Source organism: Schistocerca americana, chromosome 1, assembly GCF_021461395.2.
Source record: "Schistocerca americana isolate TAMUIC-IGC-003095 chromosome 1, iqSchAmer2.1, whole genome shotgun sequence".
Classification (NCBI taxonomy): Eukaryota; Metazoa; Arthropoda; class Insecta; order Orthoptera; family Acrididae; genus Schistocerca; species Schistocerca americana.
In genome coordinates this window covers 894,393,761-894,420,627 of record NC_060119.1, presented here as the reverse complement: position 1 = coordinate 894,420,627, position 26,867 = coordinate 894,393,761, and the positions used below count along the sequence as shown (strand labels likewise).

At 38.5% G+C, this 26,867-nt stretch overlaps 1 protein-coding gene and 1 long non-coding RNA gene across 5 annotated transcripts in view; one reads left to right on the top strand and one right to left on the bottom strand.

Moving 5' to 3' along the window:
* Positions 1–26,867, top strand: part of LOC124614660 (exportin-6-B) — a 305,273-nt gene that overhangs the window by 207,372 nt on the left and 71,034 nt on the right. For all 4 annotated transcript variants that reach the window (XM_047142962.1, XM_047142963.1, XM_047142964.1 and 1 more), the window contains 2 exons: positions 8,766–8,940; positions 10,222–10,360. In XM_047142962.1, coding sequence (XP_046998918.1) covers positions 8,766–8,940; positions 10,222–10,360 — 314 coding nt within the window. The remainder of the gene's footprint in view (positions 1–8,765; positions 8,941–10,221; positions 10,361–26,867) is intronic.
* Positions 10,823–26,385, bottom strand: LOC124614707. Its single transcript, XR_006979765.1, has 3 exons — positions 26,237–26,385; positions 25,699–26,066; positions 10,823–11,062 (listed from the first exon to the last, which is right to left on the bottom strand). It is a non-coding gene; the product is annotated as an uncharacterized LOC124614707 (long non-coding RNA).

Below are 26,867 nucleotides of genomic sequence, written 5' to 3'. Positions count from 1 at the left end.
TGAGTTTGTTGACAACATGAACGGTGTCCATCCCAACATTAAATTTATTGTCGAGCTGAAGAGGGATGGCAAGCTTCCATTCTTGGATGTTTTAGTTGAGTGGGAGGGCGGTTTAGTCATTCAGTGTACAGGAAATCTATGCGTAGTGGCCAGTATTTGAGCACAAACAGTTTTCACCACACCATACACAAGAAAGTGCACTGAACACTTTAGTACACAGGGCAAAGATTTTTTTTCTGACAGCTTCCATCTAGAGTCGGAATTTCAGCATTTGAAGTGCGTGTATTCAGAGAAAATGGTTACAGTAAGAGAGAAATTGCTAAAGCTTTCTAGTGCCACCAACGAAAGGTGCATTATGAAATAGCAAAAAGAGACCAATCCAGCTGCATTCCTTCCATACTATGGAGCAACTACTAGCAAGATAGGATGTATGCTGAAGAGACAAGGACTGAAACCAGTGCTACGGCCTGCCTCCAAGATAAGAGATGTGTTATACCCTGTGAAAGACAACATAGATCTGAGAGTTCCTGGCGTGTATGGTGCTCTATGTGAATGTGGTAGCATTTAGAAGGGTCAAACTATTTGCACTGTTGTTGAGAATTGTTCAGAGCATTCATGACATATGAAACAAAGGGAACTTGAGAAAGTCAGCCGCAACTGAACATTGCCTAGTAAACGGCCATAATAGACAGTTTGAAAAAACAAGAGTTTAGGCACAAACACCATCATTCTGGGATTCTGTTGTCAAGGAAGTGTCGGAAATTAGAATTAAAAGCAACAATTTTATCAGGGGCCTAGTGTACACTCTTAGTAGAGTATGGAGCAAGCTTTGGACATTCAGTGAAAGCAGAGACATAGGCTTGACGCTTGTCGCAATGCGAGAACAGCCATTTCAAACATATCACCAGTTGCTCGCACCATGTGTTGTCACTTGGTCCTGCAGTGGAATTGAGCTGCTAGGAGCTGCCTAATGAGCCTTCCACGCATATGCCATTCTGGTCTTCTCTGGAAGGTTCCAGAGGCTGCCATTACATTTATATAAGCAAAACAGCGTGCCAGCCCCGGCAGTCAGGGATTTCAACTCCTCATGATGATGATGGTGGTGACAGCTATTGAGAGCTCAAATCTTTTATTTGAAATGGTGTGGCTTGTAAATTGAGAACACACACACACAGACACACACACACACACACACACACACACACACACACACACACACACACACACACACACACCTTTTCACTATGGTGGTTGTTAACTCGTATGTTCTATGTAAAAGGTCAATACCTACTAATAAACATCTTGTTGAGTTCATTACTTAATTGGCATAGTCTTTGGTGAGCAAAGATGGACTGCAATAATGATAGAAGCCGAAAAAATGAATTAAAATTTTTGCCATGGCGAGGACTTGAACCCAGGTCTCCTGCTTACTAGGCAGATGTGCTAGCTTTTACACCAGTGTAGCAGAATGGTTAACTACAGCTGCATGGACTACCCCAGTGTAGTGCCCTCCCTAACACAAACTTCAACTTGTGCATTCAGCCCAAGTTTGTGTTAGGGAAAGCATTGGACTAGGGTAGTCTGTGCAGCTGCATTAACCAAATTACTACAGTGGTGTAATGGCTTGCACATCTGCCTAGTAAGGATGAGACCTGGGTTCAAGTCCTGGCCAGGGCACAAGTTTAAATTCATTACTTCAGCTTCTATCATTATTGAAGATAAAGTTGAGACTCATAAGTCTCAAGGAAATTGTAATTCCATCTGAACAGAGGTGGTCTGGTTGAATAAACTTCCACCCAAAACAGTTAACTTTTTAAATAGTCAGTGGAAAACATTTTCCTAGATTGATTCCAGCTTCAGAAAAGTCAAAATGATCACAGAGGAGACATAAAGTTTGTGCAGAATGTGATGTAGGACTTCGTTTTCCAGAATGTTTCAAAATTTTTCCCACTAAACTAAAAGCAACTAAATAATTTTAAATAAAGACAACCACATTTTCAAGTAGTTTTATTTTTAGTACCAGCAAATTCTAATCTCATGTTCATTTAGGAAATTAAAGATGAAAACATTTTTTGTTGTTATAAAAACAGTTTCATTTCAGTATAAAAAAAAATCACAGATGTAAATGTCTTTCTTTACAGCATTTCATATAGAAAAGATCTGTCTTTCAGTTCCAATAAACTGATCTGAATTCTGTGCAATAGAACCTACTACACAAAATTATAAAAACTGAAAATGTGCAGTGTTAACCAGTTGTCAACACCCTAGCTGCCTAATCCTCAAAGTGTTAAAGTTCAAGCCTGCACATCACCAAATGGTCACAAAATGTTGAAGGTCCATCTATATTTCATAGTTTGTACCACTTGACTCGGAAGTTTCATTAGTACAAATGAATGTTAAAGTATTCACACGGCTGCTGGCCACCCAAAATCTATCATTTTTACATGTCTGAAACCACATTGTCAGCTTACCAACATGCTACCTCACGACCAAACCATACAGGCTTACCACCAGATGCAGAATGACCTGGAGCCACTGCTTGCTTGCAATTTTAAAAACTCACTTTCCTCACCAAAATGTATAAATTACTTGTGCTGAAAACACAGAAAATGGATTGATTCATACATCTTCCTCATTAATGATGTGGCCTACTTACTTGACTTGAGTCTGTGCAAAATTACATTCATCAATACTTAGTATAAGACGTACTGCTCTTAGTCTGTCAGATACTTCCTGTAACCGTTTCCTGTGTACGACCGTGCTGGAAAAAAGTACAATATCATCAAGATAGACCAATGTACTTCATTGGTTTCAGGCCAAGCAAAACTCCATCAAGCAATCTTTTAAATGTGGCTGGTGCATGTTAAGCGTGAATGGCATCTGACGATACTGAAAATGCCTCCATGGGACGGAAAAAGCCATTGTAGGTCTATCTCCTGGTACTACCTCCAACTGGTGGTACCTGTTATACAAATCCATTGTAGATAAGTACTTGCATCTGCCTCCTCTGTAGTGAACATAATGGGTTTAAGTGAAGTGAGGTGGGCAGATAGGGGTGAAGTAACATCAGGTAATTACACAATGTTTTATACTGATGGAAAAGGTTTTGATTGTGGTGTGGCAATAGTGATGCGAAATCAAATAGTTCAAAGAGTGACTAAAGTGGGATGCCATAGTGATTGTTTAATGTTTGTGAAAGTAAGTACACAACCAGTGGACAGTCTGATAGTACAAGTGTACATGCCAGTGTCAGACCATGACGACAAAGAAGTGGAGAAAATTTACGATGAAATAGAAGATATCATACATTCTGAAGGCAGAGGAAGAGTAAACACCATAATCATGGGCAACTTTAATAGTGTGGTTGGACAAGGTAGAGAAGCAAACATAGTGGATCAATATGGATTAGGAAGAAGAAATGACAGAGGAGGGATGTTAGTGGAATTCCGTCAGAGGAACGACTTGGTAGTGATGAACACTTGGTTCCATAAAAGGTAGAGTAAATTGTACAGACGGAAGGACCCGGGAGACATTAACAGATACCAGATGGACTACATACTCATCAAACACATGTTTAGCGGTAGTGTGAAAGACGCTAAGACTCTGCCAGCTGCTGACGTCAAATCTGATCACAACCTTTTGGTTGCAGACATCGGGTCAAGATTGAAGAGGTTGCGACAGCATGGAAGGAGAAAGCAGAGATGGGACCTGCAAAAGCTGAGAGAGAACAATGAGGCAGTAAGAGAATCCTTGGAACAACAATTTGGGGGAATGAGAGGTGCAAATACAAGTGAAAATGTGGACCCGCAGTGGTGAAATGTTAAACAGGTTTTATAGAATATTTTAAAGAGCAAAGTTGGGAGGGAAGCAAAGAGAATGAGGAAACCATGGATCACCAATGAGATGCTGGAAAAGATGGAGGAAAGGAGGAAGGGTAAAAATGTTAATGAAAAAGAATATAGAAGGCTTAACAATGCACTCAGAAGAGAAACCGACAAATTGAAAGAAAAGTATTTAGAACAAATGTGGAATGAAATAGATACCTACATAGAAGAGGAAAGTGTGACTTTATGTGCCAGAAAACAAAGGAGCTGGGAAGCAGAGAAAGCAAAGGAGTAAGGACTTTTGGGATAGAAGACCTTAGAGGACAAATGGGTACTGAACTAATGAAGGTGCTGAAAGTATGGAAACAATACATAAAGGATCTCTACGCTAAGGAACATCGCCCACAAGGCATTGAAATAGGGACAGAGAAAGAGATTGGCAAAGACAAAAAAGGACCTAGCATTAAAGACATGAAGAGGAGAAAAGCCACAGGAGATGACGACATACCAGTGGATTTGCTGAAAGAAATGGAAAAGAGGATTTGAAGGCATAGACACATCTCATAAACAAAATCTACGAAAGTAGGGAATGGTTTAAGGACTTTTTGGATGCCACGGTGGTTGCTCTTGAGAAGAAACAGCAGGCCAAGAAATGTAACGATTTCAGAACAATCAGTTTAATCTCACATGTAGTGGAGATTTTTGCAAGACTACTTAACAGAATGCTGGTAAACAAAATTGAAGAAGTAATAGGAGAGGACCAGTTTGGTTTTAGGAAGGGAAATGGGACCAGAGACACCATCGGATCAGCATGGTGAAGATATTGTCGGAGATAGTTTTGGCTGGTAACAAAGAAGTTTGTGTTTGGTTTATAGACTGGCAGAAGGCCTTTGACAGAGTCAACTGGATAAAATTGATGAAAGTCCTTAAGGAGATAGGAATAAACTGGAGAGACCAGAGACTGATTCTCAACTTGTACCTGGGACAAAGAGTAAAGGTGTGGCTAAACTATGGAGAAACCTGTATGGGAAATGGCTGATGAGAGAAGCTTTGAAAGGATACAGAAACTTCAGGATAGGAAGATGCCTCATCAATAACATCAAGTACACACATGCTTGCTAAAAATAAAAAGCAACTGCAACACATGATGAACCAGTTGGTGGAAACTGGAAGGAAATAAGGCATGGAAATCAACATTAAAAAATCAAAAGTGATGTGGATATCAAAAAGGGAGACACCTTTGCAGGTAACCATTGATAGTCAAGAACTGCAGGATGTGAAACAGTTCAAGTACTTACGAAATTTGGTGACAAAGGATGCCCAATGCACCAGTGAAATTCGAGCAAGAATCTCTATGGTCAAAACTGCATTCAGTGAAAAGAAGAATCTGCTGACATGAAAGTTAACCTTGGAATTAAGGAAGAAACTGGTGAAGTGCTACAACTGGAGCATTGCACTGTATGGAGCTGAGACGTGGACCATGAGAAAAAAGGAAGAAAAAATACCTTGAAAGTTTTGAAATTTGGTGCTGGAGGTGAATGGAGAAGATCAAGTGGACTGATTGGGTGATGAATAACAATGTACTGAGAAGAGTAGGAGAGGAGAGAGATATTCTGAATACAATTCTTCAGAGGAAGGCCAACTGGATCGGACACATACTTAGGCACTGAGTGCTCATACACGAAGTCATTGAAGGGAGAATTAAAGGAATGGTAGGACGAGGAAGAAGAATAATTCAACTTTTGGATGACATGAAAGATGGAAAGAGATACAGCAGACTGAAGGAAGAAGCTGAAGACAGGGAACATTGGCATCAGAAATTCTCCATATGTTGACACAGACCTGCCACTAGGCAGAATACTGCATAATAATCTGCCTTAATTGTTAAATGTCCTTGTGATTTTTGGTATTGGATAGGCAGTGGTAGTTGCAAGAAAAATATTTCTTATTGCCAAGTCTAGACTTTTTTGGGATCAGGACAATGGGTGCCCCTGCCTTCCTCCCACCAACTACAACTTTTTTCTGTGATACCTTCTGCCAGTTTTTTTATTTCTCCCCTTTTCCGATACTTCCTGCCCCCCCCCCCCCCCCCCCCCCCCCAATCCCCACCTCTCCCCTGCCCTCCGTCTAACATGCAGCACTTCACTCTCTGCCACCCCCACCATACTATCCCTCCCCTCCCCTTCCCTTCCCTGCCCCGACCTCCTCCTTACCACCACCCAGTCGCCACTCCCGTCATGCATGGGTGCTGCTGCTCGCAGTGTGGTTTCAGTTGCCTGAGACTGCAGTCGTATGTGAAAATTAATTGCAATATTATAATTAAAATCATTAACTAACGTTTATAATAAATTCTACTTTAATCATCACAGTATATGTGAAAATTCGGTACTTAAAATGAATACAGTAAAATCCACTATTACATTACCTTAACTATTTGGGAACAAAATACAGTCCAGCTCTTGCAGTATTCAAGCAGCACATCGTTTACTACATTCGTGTTATAATGTGAGATTATTGCTTACCTAAGACCATTGCCAGGTTAATGGAAAATCTTGGGGGGGGGGGGGGGGGGGGGGGGGGGATTTAGGAAATAGGCTGCGATTAACTGCCTATAAATAATAAAGAGTTTATTGTACTGTTGTTTGTTCATAGGTTTAATGTAAACAGAAGTGTGCAGCTGACTGTCAGTGAGGATGAAACGAACACGAAGGAAAGTAGCTTGTTACATCAATACCTGCAACCTATAGTACAAAGACTCCCTTCCTATATCAAAGAAACAAAGCATTTCTTAGATCATGTGATGTCTGTGCCCACCCACTCCCACAACACAACTTGCTCGCCACCATTGATGCCACATATACATGGTTAACATACCTCAATTACCACCCACCTGATTAAAAAGCTTTGATGTCCTTCCTGCTCACCTTGATTAACTGCATACTCACAAACAACTACTTTACCTTTGAGGGGCACACAAACAGATCAGGGGTACAGCCGTGGGAACCAGCATGGCTGCTTCCTGAGCCAACTTTTTTGTGTGACACTTGAAGAGGGCTTACCTGTGATCCATAAGCCTTCAACCCATAGTTTGGTTTAGATACTATGATGATGTCTTTAGCATATTGACTCATGGTGAGGCTGAGCTGTTGAAATTTTTGGAATCTCCAAATACATTCTCTCAATTAAATTTCACATGGTCCTATTCTGAATCCCTTACCACTTTACTTGCTGTTTACCTCATACTCATTGAGGGTCAGCTATATACTTCTGTTCACATTAAACCTACTAACCCACAACAGTACTTACATTTTGACGGTTTCTGTCCTTTACATGTCAAACAAAGTCCTCCTCAACAGCCTTGGCATTCGAGGAAAATGTATTTGTTCAGATGCAGACTCTTTACAGCAATACACCACCGTTCTCACCTCAGCTTGTACTGCATGTAATTGATCCACCTGCTTAGTTCAAAAGCAGATTTCCTGGGCCATCACGTCCAATCTTTTTTACTGCCAATCCCAACAAAAAACAACTTAGGAGTATACCTCTTGTCATTCAATATTATCCTGTTCTTGAGTTTATTAAGCAGCTACTCCAATAAGCTTATACCTTCATAACATTGTGCCCTGAAATGAGGTCCATTTGCCTGACATTTTCCCACCACAGCAAGAACATCTTTAGGCTGCCCCCCCCCCCTGCCCCCCTCTCCCCCCCCACCAAACTCAATCTTTGCAATATCCTGCTCAGACCATATGCTTGGGACTGATAACCATGAACCATGTAGTTTGGTCCCTTTACTCCCCAAACCAACCAACCATATGCTCCTTATGCAACGATTTCCCTACCCTTTAGTTCCTGCCCCTGTGACTGTCCCCATCGTAAGACTTGCCGTGCGCCACCCTCCACCACCTGTACCAGCCCTATAAGTGGCAAAACGTATACATCAAACGGAGAGCTACCTGTGAAATGACTTCCCTCATGTACCAGCTGTTATGTAAATACTTTTCAGCCTTTTACATCGTCATGACCACCACCAAGTTATCAGTTAGGATGAATGGGCATAGACAGAGTGTGGGTACTAGTAACACACAATAGCCTGTTGCAGAGCATGCTCTACAACATGATAGTCATGACACAGTGCCTGTATCACCACATATGCCATCTTGATTATCCCCTCCTAGCACCTGTTTCTCAGAACTCTGCAGGTGGGAACCGGCTTTACAACATGTCCTTAGTTCTCACTATCCACCTGGTATAAATTTATGTACTTTCTTCAGTCTCAGCATTTCTTTTCAGCAACTATTAGTTTTTTTTATATATCTTACTTTCTGACCTGCCACACCACACTTGCCCTGACCCCTATCCCTTTCCCATCCCCATCTACCACATCATATAGTGCACTTGGCTTTCCACTCTTGTTAACTTTTCCGTGTTGTCAGTAATCTCTGTCATGGTTATTACCCTATATTTCACCTTTAAGCTTTCAGATTTTCATATCTGGTGCAGTCTGCAACAATCAGTCTTTCCTTCTCATCCCGTCCAGTAAGTCTCCCCTGACCTGGTGTTCAGGGTGACTTTTCCATAACTCCCCTCACTTCCTAAACTGTACCAGTCCTTTTCCTTCGTCTCTTTTACTTTCCCTTCAACTATTCTGCCAGAAGAAGGGATCACTGACTCTGAAAGGTTGCACATTTCCATTTCTTTTATAAGCATTTTCTTCTGCTGCCACTTGGTGGATAAACTTTTTATCTATCCATATTACATTATATTTTCAAATATTGATTATTTATATTGAAAACTTTTATCGTATGGTTTTTTATATCATATTATCTCTGACATTTTATAACAGTATACATGCATATGTAAAAAGAAAGGCAGTTTCTTTTCCTTTTGTCTTAGACACATCATCAAAACAAAATTGATGAAATTTATAAACTTTTATAGTACGAGCCATGGAAGGAAGCAGCAAACATCTACTTGCACCTTGAACAGGCTGTAGATGTTTCAAAGCGTCAACTTTCAGTCACTGCCGAACATGAGTGCGTTCGTCTCCACTGTCTACTGCGTGATCTTTCTTCACTTACACAATTGATAGGTCGAATGTATCCACATTTCATTGGTAAGTTTAAATTTTTCTCTAAATATATCTGCATTGAATTACTGTATTTTCATGTTTTAGTGTTAGCAAGAAAAACAATAATCTCTTGACCTACAGAAAGAACGTAATGACTTCTTCAAAAGATATTAAGTTTCCAATGCAAAATTAATTTGATTTCTTTGTCAGTATACAAAAAAATTTCTGTTTTTGCCCACCAGATATTACTGTTTGTATACTTCTGAATTCGCTTGTCTGCAGAAGGTGGTGTACTGTAGTTTAAGAATTAGTTGAACGATATTGAGGGAGAATGAGTTGACTATACTTTGATGGTTGTACTATTTCACATTTTGTTCATTAAAAAGAAAGATGTCATCCCAATGCAATCTATATTTAAACATTTATTTTCGTGGTGTACATAGTAGTGTGCCACTTTATCAAATACACTGGAAGAAAGAAATCCACATCTTTTTGAAAGCATGATATTATTTTTACCAAAACAAACAGCAAATTAAGTAGAAGGACGTGCTTATGAAGAAGCATATGCATAAAATTTCGCCATTAATTGACCTTTTTTTCAGTAGAGTTCTTTCAGTCATTGATTTTTAAATTTGTGTTTTCATAAGATTTTTCCTTAATTTGTGATTATTTTTTATCAGCATCAGATTTAAGCAGCTCTTTATACTCCGCTCTATTTAGAGATTAGTTAAAATATTTACTCAGGCTATCAGTTCATATTTTATGGCATGTAATTACCAAATTTTATTTTTAATATATTTTTGTTGTTGAATTTTTAATGGTATTTAGTACTTAATTCATTGTTATCTCTAGCTTGCACCACCTTGCTAAGTAATCTACCCATTTCACTTACAGTTGTTAAGCATCCTTACTTTGAGCCAGAACAAGAGTAACTGTGTTTTCCTCTGGTTTCATTATTAATGAGAGCTTTGCTTTTCTAATTTTTGTAGGTGTTGTGCCTTTGTTATTGGCCTCACCACTTTAGTTATTCTTTTGTCAACTCTCAGATAACATGCAATTTTCATTATTTACTCTTCCTGTGTCATTTAACCTTCATGTCTATCTGCACAGTACTTCTCTCTCGATTTCTTTCTCATGCATTGCTAGTAAGGAATGTGAGAAGGCGGCTGTAACCTTGGAAATTCAGTTTTGTTTCTGTTTAAGCAGTTTTCCATTGTGCATATTACAGAGCTGCTGTCTCTTGTCATTGTGCATTAGTTGTATTTTTATTGTATTTGTATTTTTGCACATTTAACACATCATTACGACAATTCTGTCTTCATTTAGGTAAAGTTCTTAGAACGCTATTCCCTGATGCACAACAGTTGGTGCTACAATTAACAGGAATGGCAACATATGCATCTCGTGTTCAGTTGCATCATCTTCATACATCACCTCCCATACTGACTGAGGACTTGGTAGAAGTGTAAGTTAGCTCCTTCACATTACTTAATTAATCAAAAATAGAAACTGTGTATACTAAACATCTCTAGTGACAGTGATATGGATCTGTTAGGAATTGCTGCAGAAATAAGTGGAAGTCAGTTAAACATGATTTTTTCCTGAAAATTTGCATCAGCTCATGTGTGTTTATAATGGTTACTCTGTGTTGATTGCAATTATCATTAGCAGAAACAGGAGCTTTAATGTGGAACATTGGGACCAAGAGGACTATGGAAGCCATATAAGGATTGAAGAGTTTCATGCTGATTTTGAGAGCATTTTAGGTGAATATCCATTCCTGTACTATCTCTGGAGCAGTTGGTGATTTGGGTTGTATTAGGCATCCTCAGATATTAATGACTCTGCATGAGCAGATGATTTAATTCCTCATCTTTTGCCTTCAGGCAAAAAGGATACACATAACTAAAAAAAATACAGACACATTGTACAAAGATCTTTTGCCACTGTGTAACAATCCTCAGTCCTCATTCACAAAAATGAAAACAATTCATCACTGTCTAGATAAAACACTACACTCTCATTTATGATCTGTTTGGGGGCGGGGAGTTACAAACATAAGTTTTAATAATTAGTTTCCCAAAGATTTCTTAAAAACACTTCTGGCCAGTTGTTGGATGATTGCTTCAGCAGTTCACAGCTCATTGCTCCCACCATCCTTCTCCAACTGAAATGAAGCGCATTTCTGTAAGACTATGACATTGACAAAGACATTAAATTATAAAATTAAACATTATTCTTTCACTTATAGTGATGTCACATTTGTGATTATGTGTATTTTATCAAATCTGCAGGTCACTTTTAGAGAGCCTCTTCTTTTTGAGACATTCTTCCTAGGAACATATGATACAGTGAGGACTAAAAGTAGTCTGTGTGTGGAGATAATATTTCAACTTTTCAATTTTGCATCGCTAGAACCCACAGGATGACAAACTTTGAGGAAACAGTAGCCTGGCTGCTGAATTCTGTTATGTGTTCCACACAGTCCATGAACATATCAGGAGTAGGCATGTAGAATTATTTTTATCGTAGATGGGGTGGCTATATTAACTACTATGCTGTCGAAATTGGTGCTTATACTGCACCTACAGATTTAGGAAAGAGAATTCCAGAGCACTTATTGACTTCACTAGTATGGCTAGACAGGCTACAACGTAAGTCTTCAATTGAGTGGAGACTGAGCTTCGATTCCATGTGAATTGTTCTGGTGCTATAAAATTGGTGTGATACTGCCAGATCAATTTTCCTATGAGAATGAAGTCTTCTGGGACAGAATTTGAAGTGGGGCTTTTTTTATATTGTTAGTCTTAATAACTCCAGAGAAGTTAGCACTAATCACACACTTCTGACCCCTTGCTTCACCACCACCACAACCACAAAACATCCATAAAATGATCAGCTACAGTTAAAACGAAATGGTATCTGGTGGGACATGATGAAATGCACATTCATGCTGTCAAGTATTCCTCGAATTATTGACCTTTGTACTCTTAAGTTTCATACAGCACGTTAAGCTTTTTAAAGTAATATTTTATATTGTTTTTACACAGCATAATATATAATCGTCCATTCAGTTTCCATCTGTGTGCCTTTAGACTGAAATTATTATATGAGTTTACATCAAACAGCTTGTTACAAAAAACAGTGTAGTGAATTATGACTCTACATAGTGTGCAATTGATATATCCAGGATACAGAATCACCGTGACTCTCTCTTACTAAGGAAGGATATGGATTTGTATTTGCAAGCGTGATAATTAAGCAGCACTAATTGTCTTATATAACAGATGTGGAAACAGGGTAGTACCATTATATAACGTAACATCCTGCAGTTTAGTAGCTCATTTTGGAAACACTGTGTCAGTGAAAATCTGACTGGAGATCAAAAACAAAAAACTGTTTCATAAGTTCCACAATTTTATTACAGCGTACTACTATCTAACAGTTGGGAAAGAATGGTGTGGTCCTTAACAGTCATGTTGTGGCATACAGTGTTTAGTACAGACAACTTTCTGTAGAACTTCACAATAACAGAATAACCTGGATGGAACAGTACATACAATAAGGGAAAGGCAGCCACTCATCCGAAGCAGACTGATGCGTGCAGTGTAGATACACATAACAGAAAACAATGTTCACACCAGCTTTTGAGCTCATGGTCTTTTTCTAGCAAAAGTACGTACACACACACACACACACACACACACACACACACACACACACACTCCCATGGATGCAGCAAGCCTCGCAACATCTGTGGTAGTGCACTTTTGGGTACCTGTGTGAGTATGTGCATAAATGTGTGTACTATTGATCAAGAAAGAATAATAGCTTGAAAGCTGGTGTGAATAGTGTTTTCTGTTACACGAGTCTATACTGCACACATCAGTCCACTATAGGTGAGTGTTTGCCTCACTCTTATTTTATCAGTTGTTTCTGTAGAACATGATATTCTAGTAGAAATGGTTCTCAATGGTGAGTAGTGGGCATATGTGAAAGTAGTTTAAGGTGGTGTACAGTTCAGTAGAGTGCATTTTGTCTCCAATCTTAAGCGGGTTAATGGCGTTTGTGTTCACAATTCTGCTAGTCAACATCTTCAGATGGCCATTTCAAACTTAGACATGGCAGTCATTTTCACTTTACAGCAAGAAGGGTTATCAGTGTAGAATGTTGATCACTAAATTGCCATACACTGTGGCAACATCTTTCAGCCATTTATTTGCTATTGTGGGACACAAAACATAAAAGTCTACCTCACAATGATTATCCATTGTCAACACCACCAATTGATGACCTCTACCTATAAATTATAGTTTTTAGCCTACCTCAGGAAAACGAAACACAACTGCCATTTTGGAAGCAACTGGGAGGTCTATGGTGATCCAGATGTACATAACCATCTCTACATGATCATCTTTGTCTCTAGATATCCATTATGAACAACAGTACATACTCTTAACAACATAAGAAGGCAAGGTAACACCTGGAATGTCATGTTGATTAAAGGCATCAGGTTCTCTTTGCCAATGAGTTCAGGATTTCTCTGACACTTGATGATGATCATGGAGGAGTCAGTAAGTAGCCACTTATTAATGCGTGTCTCAGGCATGCAGTTCCGCAGGTTAAGTGGTGAGGTGAGTTAGTCATGATTTGGGCCAGTATCAAGGATAATTTAAGGACTGTACAGTATTTAAACAGGATGCTCCAACTTAGTACAGCCATACAGTTCAATATTTCAGAGCTGGGCTTATCTACCAAGATGATGATGCATCAGCATACCCCAAGCACCTCATGAAGACGTTCCTCCAGGAGGCAAGAATGAACCGAATGAAATGGCATCCAGTATCTGCTGACATGATCTCTTGGCACAGTTGAAACCTGTAGTGCATTATTGCAAGAACTATCATCACACTCTGGATGACTTAACCCTTCGCGTTCTGTGATGCAGACATAGGGTGTCTCCATGCACTGTTATTTAAATTGCTACTGCCTGTGCAGCAAGTGCGCCACAGAGAATTCCACAAGTCTCTTTGTGGAAACAATGAGGCCACTGACAATCGATTAGGATATACTGCACCATTGAAGCAGAAAGTGTGCTTTCATTCAAGTATTTTACATAAACAGTACAATACAGATCTTTTCGTTGTGTTATATGATTTGAAACTTTCATGTTGGACTGTTTCCATCATTATTTCATTCTAATTGTTTACAAATGAATCTCTGTCATCATCAATATCATTGTTACTCTCATTCTCACATTCCCCTAACATCTCTACAATCTCCTCCTCAGAACTGACTGTGGGTGAAGACCTAGCCATTTCGTGTCTACTTTCTGATTTGATCCATTATAAATGGTTCTGAAAGCCTGCGACAGTAAAAACAATAGGTTTGTTTATAAATAACTCATCTGTTACCAGTCACGATTTTCTTTATTTTATTTTTCGTACGACATGTTTCTGGAAATGATTCCCATTTTCAAGTGAGTTTTTTGTGTTTGTTGTGTCATTCCTATGTGATGTCAATGCGTGAGATCCTGCTTCATTTCATTGACTTTACTGCAGTATATAAGAAAACACGCAATTTTTTGTGGTTGTTGATCTTTTTGTGAAGTTAGTGGCGAAATTTAGAATAATTTGTACTTAGTTTCCTTATGGTCCATTTGTGCAGTCTCTCACACACACGAAACATCACACACAACTTTTTGTACACTTTTAAACATCGAAAACATTTTGCATAAAGAAAACAGTTACACGAATGTTCCTACAAGTAGTCAACAGAGATGACATTGTAGGTCTTCCACAAAGTATGATATGCTTTTGTACAGAGGCTATTTGTCTTAACAATTTGGATCATAATTTACTTGCCTATTTTACAATTGTGCTTATTTGTATGTGTTACTATTTTTATTTAAGTATACTATTGAAACATCTGAAGAAATTCACTGATTTACTTTCAAGTTTTTCGTTTAATATTTTATCTTCATATTTTCTGTAATGTGAATATATCTCCAATCCATTGTATGTCCTTTATTTAGTCAGTGGAGTACTTTGACAGTTTGCTCTATTTTTCCAAATGGATGTCTTGTATCGTGTACATGTGTTGCTATGGCTGATGGAGTGTGTCTGTTGTGTGTGTAGGCTTTTATGTGCTCTGTGTACCTCGTGTTGAAATTTCGGCTTATATGTCCTATGTAGAACATGGGTCATTCCTGGCATGTGACCTTGTATATTCCAGAGTCTGAGTATGGCTCATGCTTACACTTTATATTGTGTGTTATTTTTTGTTGTAGTTTATTACATGTAGAAAATCCAATTTTTACATTGTGATTTTTGAAAATATTTGCAGTCTTCTGTGATACAATGCCAATGTATGGGATACTAGATATACATTTGTTTTTATCTTTTTCTTCTGTGGTACAGTTTGTACCTGGGTCTTTCTTCACTTTGCCTAGGATTGTGTCAACTATGGAAGCATTGTACCCATTGGCAACCGCAATCTTTTTCACTGTGTTTATTTCTTGTTGCATGTTTTCTTGGTTCAATTGTATTTTAGTTGCCCTATGTAGCATCGATCCGTATACTGCCTGTTTATGGATATTTGGGTAACATGAGGTTGCAGGGATTGTGGAGTCAGTCATTGCGTTTTTCCTATGAATTTTGAACATGCGTGTGTTGTGTAACAGAGGAATGGCATAACAAACACAAAAAATGCACTTGAAAATGGGAATCATTTCCCGAAACGCATCGTGCGAAAAATAAAATAAAGAAATTTGTGACTGGTAGCAGATGAGTTATTTATAAACAAACCTATTCTACTAACTTTAATGTAATAATTACAACTTCTTTCTCAGCACAACTAATACAGTATGACAGTGAATGAACGTGGGCTTCCCTATACAGCAGTATCATGTAGCATGATGCCTAGTACAGCCAGATTTGAGATTAGAGCATGAGAGAGGTAAAAAAAATCTTAATATTAAATAACTTCTTCTCTGCTGAGCCCACAGTTTGCATAAGCTCATAATATGACATCGCCTTTACACTTCTACAAAATTAGGTGCAAATAGTTTATTTTGTTTTTAGGTAGATTCACAACAAGATTGTTTTGGCACTAGTGCCATTTTCAAGTGTTCTTGTCGACATTAAATTTGATATCATTTATTCTCCATCCGTTTAACAGTACTATGAGATTTCTATCTCATATCATACTTATGTCTAGGGGGATGGAGTGACGTCCATAAAGTTTTTATATACACTTAAGAAATAAAAACTATAGAGTGCACACAATTGAAAATGCTTTGAAAATTCTACTTGGGATACCAAGAGGTCAAACCACGAATATTTTGAAAGGACTAGAAATTTATATAGGCACAAACAGATACCAAATGACATCCTAAATAAACAAGTGGACCTCAAACATAAAAATTATGTAGAAAACTTAATTAACATAATAGAAAAAGAAAACGAATGAACACAAAATGATAAACAAAAAACAATAGACAGCATTAAGGTCGCACATCTACGTAATGCAAAATATCTCTGGCAAAATTATCTCTGACTGCTTAACATATAATTTATTTGCGAACATAATGCATAAATGGAACAATGTGTCATTTGACAACTGTCAAAAAAAGTTAATATGAAATTTACGTAGAAGGTAAATGTCACCAGGCATGGCTCATAAATAAAGGCTCTGAGGCAGAGCTGGCCCAAAATATGTATTAAAATAACTGTCTCACTAACGTATTACAAAATTTAAATTATCAGAACACTATTTGCATATTTCCCACATGGATTTAAATAATGCCTGTCAGCGTCTTTGGAAATGTTGCTATGTGATATCAAGCAATATTTTTCAAACAGTTAGTAGCTAGTCTTAAGGCTGCACATTGAAATGCTGCTTAGCTCAATGTAGCAGAGTTTTGGGAGCATGTCTTCATCAGAATAAAGCTCTTACAGGTGTCCCAAAGGCTCAGGTATTTCAGCCTGAGTGTGTCCTACCAGCCTGCAAACAATTTTCATTTCCTCTGCGTACATCAAAAAGGAATAAAAAGAGTGGCTGGTTGCTGTCTTCTTCTTTGTAAGAATCAACCTACATTAATAAAAAGAGTTTCTGAAACTTCGCTGTCGAATCCCTGTCTCTGTATATCTCTGTTATACTTTGTTGTATCATTAATTGACATTTAGTATTAGTGCATTAATAGTGTTTCAGATAGTTCTTTTTGTTTCTGCTACTGTCTGCTGTATCCGCTATTGGAATAAGTTTGCAAATGTCTTGCCAGAGTGTACTAGAATACGGTAACATAAGCATCATCACCTAGCAACAGTTTTACTGATGATGAGAGGAAAGGTGCATAAAATATGCCCCCTTGCTTGCTGATTGCGGTAACTTATGTCATTAGCAAGTTTCTTTTTGTGAGTTATCATGCATGATTTTAGTGAGTTTTACATTCTTGTGAATAACAGCAGAACACCACAAGTTTGAAAACAATACAATATGAATCCACTGTGCAATTTATCAGGTAAAATGTTGGAACATCCGGCAGGATGATAGTGAAGGAACTTGATGCACCCAGACCCAATGTAAACATGAATCCAGAACAAAAACAATGTAAATCCAGGCAAGATATATACACAATTTCAACAGAGCAATTGCTCAGGTCAGCCACATGGCATGATATCCATGACATCATAGAAACATCACTGTTTCATCACACGAACTCTTAAACACTGTTGTTTGAGCACACAAAACTTTATCCATCTGAAATTTAGAAATGAAAATACCAAAAACATTAAGCATGCAGTAAAGCTAACACACACCACATTAATGATCTCTCCAAAATGTGTCTTTTATTATGATTTGTTGTGATAAACTGCTGGGAAAAGTGACATAGGGATAAATAAGCTACCTGTAAGTTTCATCTTGGAGTTAGCTTTTGATTTGACTTAGTAGTTGATTATTAAACAGAAAAAGATTATGTTAACATTATTTGGCTAGTGTGTGGTATTGCAACCCCCCTCCCCACCACCACCACCACCACCACCACCACCACCACCTGAAATCTTGGTTGTGGTGACAGATAGATCTGTAGAGTAGCCTGAGTTCTAGATTAATTCCAATCAATAAATGCCGCAGCCTCCCCAGTGTGGAAACTGTGAATCATGTCTGTATGTGACCTATATTAACAACGTAGTAAATAAAGGAAATTACATTTGAATATGTTTTATGGACATCACTCCATCTAGACATAAGCATAATATAAAATAAAATTCTCATAACAGTGATACATGGACATCGAATAAAATAACAGATAAATGTAATGTCAACAGGGACGCTTGAAAATGGCACAAAACAGCAAAACAATCTTATCATGAACCAATTTAAAAACAACTAGAAATAAACTATTTGCAGCTAATTTTGTAAAAGTATAAAGAAGACCAAAAATCATGTTGAATGGAACTCCGCATCGGAGTGGAAAACAAAATTCGCAGAGTCTAGTGCCATTCATTGTTGGTGTGCAAAGGGCTAATGGAGGCTGCCATTGAAAAGTGGCACAGACTTGGAGCGGGCCAGTGTGGTGTTTAATGTGACCGAGCAGCTGATATTAATATCTCTAATGTGCAAAAATGTACACTTTTGAACTGATTGCCATTATTTTGTTTATTCTTTTGTCTTTGCTCCAAAGTTAATTAATTGTTTTTGCCCAGGGGGGAGGGGGAAGAGGAGGAGGCGGAGGCGGAGGCAGGGATTTTCTCCGGTAATTTCTGGTGCAGTTCTCCTCTTGCTATCTGCAACAGTTGTTCACTCCAGCATGGGAATCCAAGATCCATTCACCTTGAGGCTTTCTTCTGTCTTGTTAAAACTATTCTCATGTTTGTGTATTTCTATAGCTTCTCTGAATATGCCCCTGTGATAGCTCTTTTTTACAGCCAGAAATTCCGTGTCGGTGAATTTTACTTTACAGTCAGCACTTACTGTGCCATGACTGATTTCTCCACCTGCCCTAACCTGCAATGCTGCTTATGTTCTTTGATCCTGGTGTTGGTTGACTGACCAGTCATTTCAACATAAATTTTTCTGCGTGTGCATGATACATGGCATATTCCTTATGTTGCAAGTGGGTCCCTTTTTCTCCCTAGCCAATCTGAGAAACACTCTGATCTTCTTTGTTTGTCTATAAATAGTCTTTATGCCACATCTGCACAATGTATGGCTGATTCTGCCCATCACTGTGGGCTTATATGGCAGAAAATTCGTACCTGACATTTCCTTTTCCGATGTGTCTCTGAGTGTTTGACTCTGTTACACTTCTTATATAACTGGTGGCGTACCCATTGCTCCTCAGAATGCTTTCCAGGTGTTGCATCTTGCATCTGAGGCACTGTGGCTCACATATTCATCTCCCTTGCATTACAAGCATATTAATCACATCTCTTTTTCTGGTTCAGGCAGTGATTTGGCAGTTTGTGCCGGCATTGGTCCGTTTGTGTCAGTTTTCGATACAAGCTATGTCCCAGGTTTTCACCATCCCTTATGACCAGCACATCTTGAAAGGGTACCTGTTTGTCCTTTTCTAATTCCATAGTAAATTGTATGTTGGCACGGAGGCATTCCCAGAGTGATGGACAGAATCAGCCGTACATTGTGCAAACATGGCATAAAGAGTATTTATTAAAAAAATCAACACCAGGGTTAGAGAACATTGCAGGTTGGGGCAGATGGAGAAATCGAGCATGGCAGAGCACATGCTGTGTGAGGTGAGCCACACAGTAAAATTCGCTGACACAAGTTCTGGCTGTAGATACGAGCTATCACATGTGCTTGATCACAGAAGGTATAGAAATAGACAAACATGAGAATAATTTCCACAGGAAAGAAGAAAGCCATGAGATGAATAGATACTGGCTCCCCGTGCTATAGCAAACAACCATTGCAGATATCAAGAGGAGAACCACACCGGAAATGACCATGGAAAAGCCCTTGGATGTTGGCACACCAGGTACTTATAACCTGTGGCCATGAGCTAACCTTAGTCCACCTCAAGCAATGGAGGGTGAAGCTTTGACAATGCCAGTAGCTTATACTGCTGAAACATCCTGGAGCATAGACTTTTAGCATAAACAAATAGAACATGTTCATACGTAGGTTGTTGTTGTTGTTGTGGTCTTCAGTCCTGAGACTGGTTTTATGCAGCTCTTCATGCTACTCTATCCTGTGCAAGCTTCTTCATCTCCCAGTACCTACTGCAACCTACATCCTTCTGAATCTGCTTAGTGTATTCATCTCTTGGTCTCCCTCTACGATTTTTACCCTCCACGCTGCCCTCCAATGCTAAATTTGTGATCCCTTGATGCCTCAAAACGTGTCCTACCAACCAATCCCTTCTTCTAGTCAAGTTGTGCCACAAACTTCTCTTCTCCCCAATCCTATTCAATACCTCCTCATTAGTTACGTGATCTACCCACCTTATCTTCAGCATTCTTCTGTAGCACCACATTTCGAAAGCTTTTATTCTCTTCTTGTCCAAACTGGTTATCGTCCATGTTTCACTTCCATACATGGCTACACTCCATACAAATACTTTCAGAAACGACTTCCTGACACTTAAATCTATACTCGATGTTAACAAATTTCTCTTCTTCAGAAACGCTTTCCTTGCCATTGCCAGTCTACATTTTACATCCTCTCTACTTCGACCATCATCAGTTATTTTACTCCCTAAATAGCAAAACTCCTTTACTACTTTAAGTGTCTCATTTCCTAATCTAATCCCCTCAGCATCACCCGATTTAATTTGACTACATTCCATTATCCTCGTTTTGCTTTTGTTGATGTTCATCTTATATCCTCCCTTCAAGACACCATCCATTCCATTCAACTGCTTTTCCAAGTCCTTTGCTGTCTCTGACAGAATTACAATGTCATCGGCGAACCTCAAAGTTTTTACTACTTCTCCATGAATTTTAATACCTACTCCGAATTTTTCTTTCGTTTCCTTTACTGCTTGCTCAATATACAGATTGAATAACATCGGGGAGAGGCTACAACCCTGTCTCACTCCTTTCCCAACCACTGCTTCCCTTTCATGCCCCTCCTCTCTTATAACTGCCATCTGGTTTCTGTACAAATTGTAAATAGCCTTTCGCTCCCTGTATTTGACCCCTGCCACCTTCAGAATTTGAAAGAGAGTATTCCAGTTAACGTTGTCAAAAGCTTTCTCTAAGTCTACAAATGCTAGAAACGTAGGTTTGCCTTTTCTTAATCTTTCTTCTAAGGTAAGTCGTAAGGTTAGTATTGCCTCACGTGTTCCAATATTTCTACGGAATCCAAACTGATCTTCCCCGAGATCCGCTTCTACTAGTTTTTCCATTCGTCTGTAAAGAATTCGCGTCAGTATTTTGCAGCTGTGACTTACTAAACTGATAGTTCGGTAATTTTCACATGTGTCAACACCTGCTTTCTTTGGGATTGGAATTATTATATTCTTCTTGAAGTCTGTGGGTATTTCGCCTGTCTCATACATCTTCCTCACCAGATGGTAGAGTTTTGTCATGACTGGCTCTCCCAAGGCCATCAGTAGTTCTAATGGAATGTTGTCTACTCCCGGGGCCTTGTTTCGACTCAGGTCTTTCAGTGCTCTGTCAAACTCTTCACGCAGTATCTTATCTCCCATTTCATCTTCATCTACATCCTCTTCCATTTCCATAATATTGTCCTCAAGTACATCGCCCTTGTATAAACCCTATATATACTCCTTCCACCTTTCTGCCTTTCCTTCTTTGCTTAGAACTGGGTTTCCATCTGAGCTCTTGATATTCATACAAGTGGTTCTCTTCTCTCCAAAGGTCTCTTTAATTTTCCTGTAGGCAGTATCTTTCTTGCCCCTAGTGAGACAAGAATCTACATCCTTACATTTGTCCTGTAACCATCCCTGCTTAGCCATTTTGCACTTCCTGTCGATCTCATTTTTGAGACGTTTGTATTCCTTTTTGCCTGCTTCATTTACTGCATTTTTATATTTTCTCCTTTCATCAATTAAATTCAATATTTCTTCTGTTACCCACGGATTTCTATTAGCCCTTGTCTTTTTACCTACTTGATCCTCTGCTGCCTTCACTACTAAATCCCTCAGAGCTACCCATTCTTCTTCTACTGTATTTCTTTCCCCCATTCCTGTCAATTGTTCCCTTATGCTCTCCCTGAAACTCTGTACAACCTCTGGTTCTTTCAGTTTATCCAGGTCCCATCTCCTTAAATTCCCACCTTTTTGCAGTTTCTTCAGTTTCAATCTGCAGTTCATAACCAATAGATTGTGGTCAGAATCCACATCTGCCCCTGGAAATGTCTTACAATTTAAAACCTGGTTCCTAAATCTCTGTCTTACCATTATATAATCTATCTGATACCTTTTAGTATCTCCAGGATTCTTCCAGGTGTACAACCTTCTTTTATGATTCTTGAACCAAGTGTTAGCTATGATTAAGTTATGCTCTGTGCAAAATTCTACAAGGCGGCTTCCTCTTCCATTTTTTCCCCCCAATCCATATTCACCTACTATGTTTCCTTCTCTTCCTTTCCCTACGTAGGTGGAAAGACTAATATACAAATCTAGGAGTTCACTTCTGAAGTAATTTAGGATAGTACACACACACACACACACACACACACACACACACACACACACACACACACACACAACTAGTAGCAGGAAAAGTACAAGGTCATGCTGAAAAGTAATGCGTCTGAAGTTTTGTGTGAAAACTCATGAAGCTTTCTAAATAAAGCAAAGATTATCAACATTCTACAACTTTATATTCTTCATGTCTACACATTTGCAGCCTCTGCCACTAGGGAGTTTTGAATTGTACCAATGTATGGTGGCAGTATGTAACATATTGTATTGGTGAGTGACAAACAGCACACTGTAATTTAGTTTTGAATTCGAAGAGTTCATCCACAAATTGAGCACCCTCTCCGTCGGCATGTAAATGCCAGATCACACACGAGGACTGTGATATCTGCAACAATCAGACACTTTTGGTTCACTGTCACAGATCATCCTCCAGACAATCCTGACTAACATCTTCAAGGACCTTCAATTTGACAGTAATGAAGTGGTGCGAGCAGAAATGAGATAGTGGCTCTCTCAACAAAATCAAACATTCTACAGTGACGGTATCAAAAAACTGGTCTCTAGTTGGGAGACATATGTTCATCGCCAGGGTGACTTTGTTGGGAAGTAAATATGTAGACATCAAGAATAAAGATGTAGACTGTTAATAACATTCATTTTATTTAAAAAGCTTCAAGATTTTTCATATAAAAAATTTGAAGGCATTACTTTTCAGCACACTGTTGTAGATGGCAGATTGAGGTTCACTTCAAGAATATTCATTATGAAGCTGAAGCTCTTGTGTCCATGTTTGCTTACAAATAAATACCTTTTTGGATGGGATCTGCTTTAAGCGGCCATGATTTTTTTGCTTCTTTTATTCAGGCATGTTTCACTGAAGTTACAGCACAGTCAGTGTTTTTTTTATATTATTATTATTATTATTATTATTATTATTATTACTTTCTTTCTGTTAATGAACAAGGAAATTCCGTTTACTGTTATTGCATGTATAAATTCAAATGTTTAAGATAATAATCACAGATTAAAAAAAAAAAATTGTATTAGCTTGTTTCCACATGCTGTGGTTTTTGTATGTTTCGCATTACAGTTGTTTTTCTTTTGTAGTTAATCATCTGCAAACTTTGAGGTGTGAAGTACCGGTAGTGAAGGTCGCAGAGGATCAAGTAGGTAAAAAGTAGAAATCCTTGGGTAACAGAAGAAATACTGAATTTAATTGATGAAAGGAGAAAATACAAAAATGCAGTAAATGAAGCAGGCAAAAAGGAATACAAACATCTCAAAAATGAGAATGACAGGAAGTGCAAAATGGCTAAAGAGGGATGACTAGAGGACAAATGTAAGGATGTAGAGGCTTATCTCACTAGGGGTAAGATAGATACTGCCTACAGGAAAAATTACGAGACCTTTGGAGAAACGAGAACCACTTGTATGAATATCAAGAGCTCAGATGGAAACCCAGTTCTAAGCAAAGAAGGGAAAGCAGAAAGGTGGAAGGAGTATATAGAGGGTCTATACAAGGGCGATGCACGTGAGGACGATATTATGGAAATGGAAGAGGATGTAGATGAAGATGAAATGGGAGATATGATACTACGTGAAGAGTTTGACAGAGCACTGAAAGACCCGAGTCGAAACAAGGCCCCAGGAGTAAACAACATTCCATTAGAATAACTGACGGCCTTGGGAGAGCCAGTCCTGATGGAACTCTACCATCTGGTGAGCAAAATGTATGAGACAGTCGAAATACCCTCAGACTTCAAGAAGAATATAATAATTCCAATCCCAAAGAAAGCACATGTTGACAGATGTGAAAATTACCGAACTATCAGTTTAATAAGTCACGGCTGTAAAATACTAACACGAATTCTTTACAGACGAATAGAAAAACTAGTAGAAGCCTACCTCGGGGAAGATCATTTTGGATTCTGTAGAAATATTGGAACATGTGAGGTAATACTGACCCTACAACTTATCTTAGAAGCTAGATTAAGGAAAGGCAAACCTACATGTGTAGTATTTGTAGACTTAGAGAAAACTTTTGACAATGTTGACTGGAATAGTCTCTTTCAAATTCTGAAGGTGGCAGGGGTAAAATACAGGGAGTGAAAGGCTATTTACAATTTGTACAGAAACCAGATGGCAGTTATAAGAGTCGAGGGGCATGAAAGGGAAGCAGTGGTTGGGAAAGGTGTGAGACAGGGTTGTAGCCTCTCTCCGATGTTATTCAATCTATATATTGAGCAAGCAGTGAAGGAAACAAAAGAGAAATTCGGAGTAAGTACTAAAATTCATGGAGAAGAAATAAAAACTTTTGATGTTCGCCAATGACATTGTAATTCTGTCAGAGACAGCAAAGGACTTGGAAGAGCAGTTGAGTGGAATGGACAGTGTCTTGAAAGGAGGATATAAGATGAACATCAACAAAAGGAAAACGAAGATAATGGAATGTAGTAGAGTTAACTCGGGTGAAGCTGAGGGAATTAGATTAGGAAATGAGACACTTAAAGTAGTAAAGGAGTTTTGCTATTTGGGGAGCAAAATAACTGAAGATGGTCAAAGTGGAGAGGATATAAAATATAGACTGGCAGTGGCAAGGAAAGGGTTTCTGAAGAAGAGAAATTTGTTAACATCGAGTATAGATTTAAGTGTCAGGAAGTCGTTTCTGAAAATATTTGTAAAGGAGTGTAGCCATGTATGGAAATGAAACATGGATAATAAATAGTTTGGACAGGAAGAGAATAGAAGCTTTCTAAAAGTGGTGCTACAGAAGGATGCTGAAGATTGGATGGGTAGATCACATAACTAATGAGGAGGTATTGAATAGGATTGGTGATAAGAGAAGTTTGTGGCACAACTTGATTAGAAGAAGGGATCGGTTGGTAGGACATATTTTGAGGCATCAAGGGATCACCAATTTAGTATTGGAGGGCAGCATGGAGGCTAAAAATCGTAAAGGGAGACCAAGAGACGAACACAAAACAGATTCAGAAGGATGTAGGTCGCAGTAGGTACTGGGAGATGAAGAAGCTTGCACAGGATAGAGTAGCATGGAGAGCTGCATCAAACCAGTCTCAGGAGTGAAGACAACAACAACAACAACATTGAAATTCTTTGTTGTGTTTGTTTTCTTTGCTTATTCAATTTATCCAGGACTACATATGCCATACCTCTTCAACTCTTCTGTTGTTGTCTGCATAATACTTTTAGCTGAAATCCACGTTCCCCACCTTGTCAAGACCGGTTCAGGTGGCAGAGGACAGTCAGGGTGAGCAGTCTTGAGAGCTCTCACACGACTTGGTACCTTGATGAAAACCTTCTTTGCCCAAGATATAAGGCTGTTGATCTCTGGTAATGTGGCTCTGATCTCTTCAGCAATTTGATGGATCCCATGAGCCAGACACGTGAGGTGAATAATTTTAGGGTAAAACACCTCGGAGACACTCTGCGGCCTTCAGCATATATGTTTCACTATCCATCGCAAAGGCCAAATCCTTGTTCTCCCCACGTTTCTGATCTTCACATCTCCATAGCACACCTGGAAGAAATCAGAAGATTTTACAAATTTTACAATTTTTTTTATTGTTTAATTATTGGCACGGAACATGATGTGAAAAACTAATTATTGGCTCAGGATATGATGTGAAAAACTTCACTCTTATATTATCTATAATTTATTTTAAACTATTCAGTATTGGCGAAACTTACACAATGCTTCCTGCACTGTGCGTGCAATCGTGGTGTGTGTCGTTCGTTCCACTTCTTTACACAGTATGAGGTGTCCTCGTCCAGCCTTGTCAGCAGAAAGTTTTCCAGCTATGACGTGCACCATTTACTGACTGCAAGAATCAGTGGTCTTTCCTAATATTCTCCAATGTCTGTAATAGAGAAACTAAATTAAAAAATACACATAAACATGTGGACATTACGGAGGAGACATACACATGAAAACAAACTATATCCGTGTTAGCACCTACCTACATTTGGACTATTTTCTTATGTATATACATTCACCAAAATAATAGTCATTTAATTCGCACAAAAAATTATATTCTTTAAAAGTAAATTTACTTTCTTTTTTGCAGTGAACGTTTCAAGACAGACTGTCTTCTTCTCAAGCCCTTTCTTCTTTTGTCTTTTCATTTATTGAAAAACTTCACTCACTTTAAATGTAGTTTTTTCTATGTTCAAGTAACAATGTTCATTTTACAAAAATAAATATTCAAAGATAATTTAAATTTATTTTTTGAGTTTTTTAAATTAAACAACTATTATTATACCAAATTATATCCATTGACTTTCACATACTTACTTTCATAAAAATTACCGAAAAACCTTA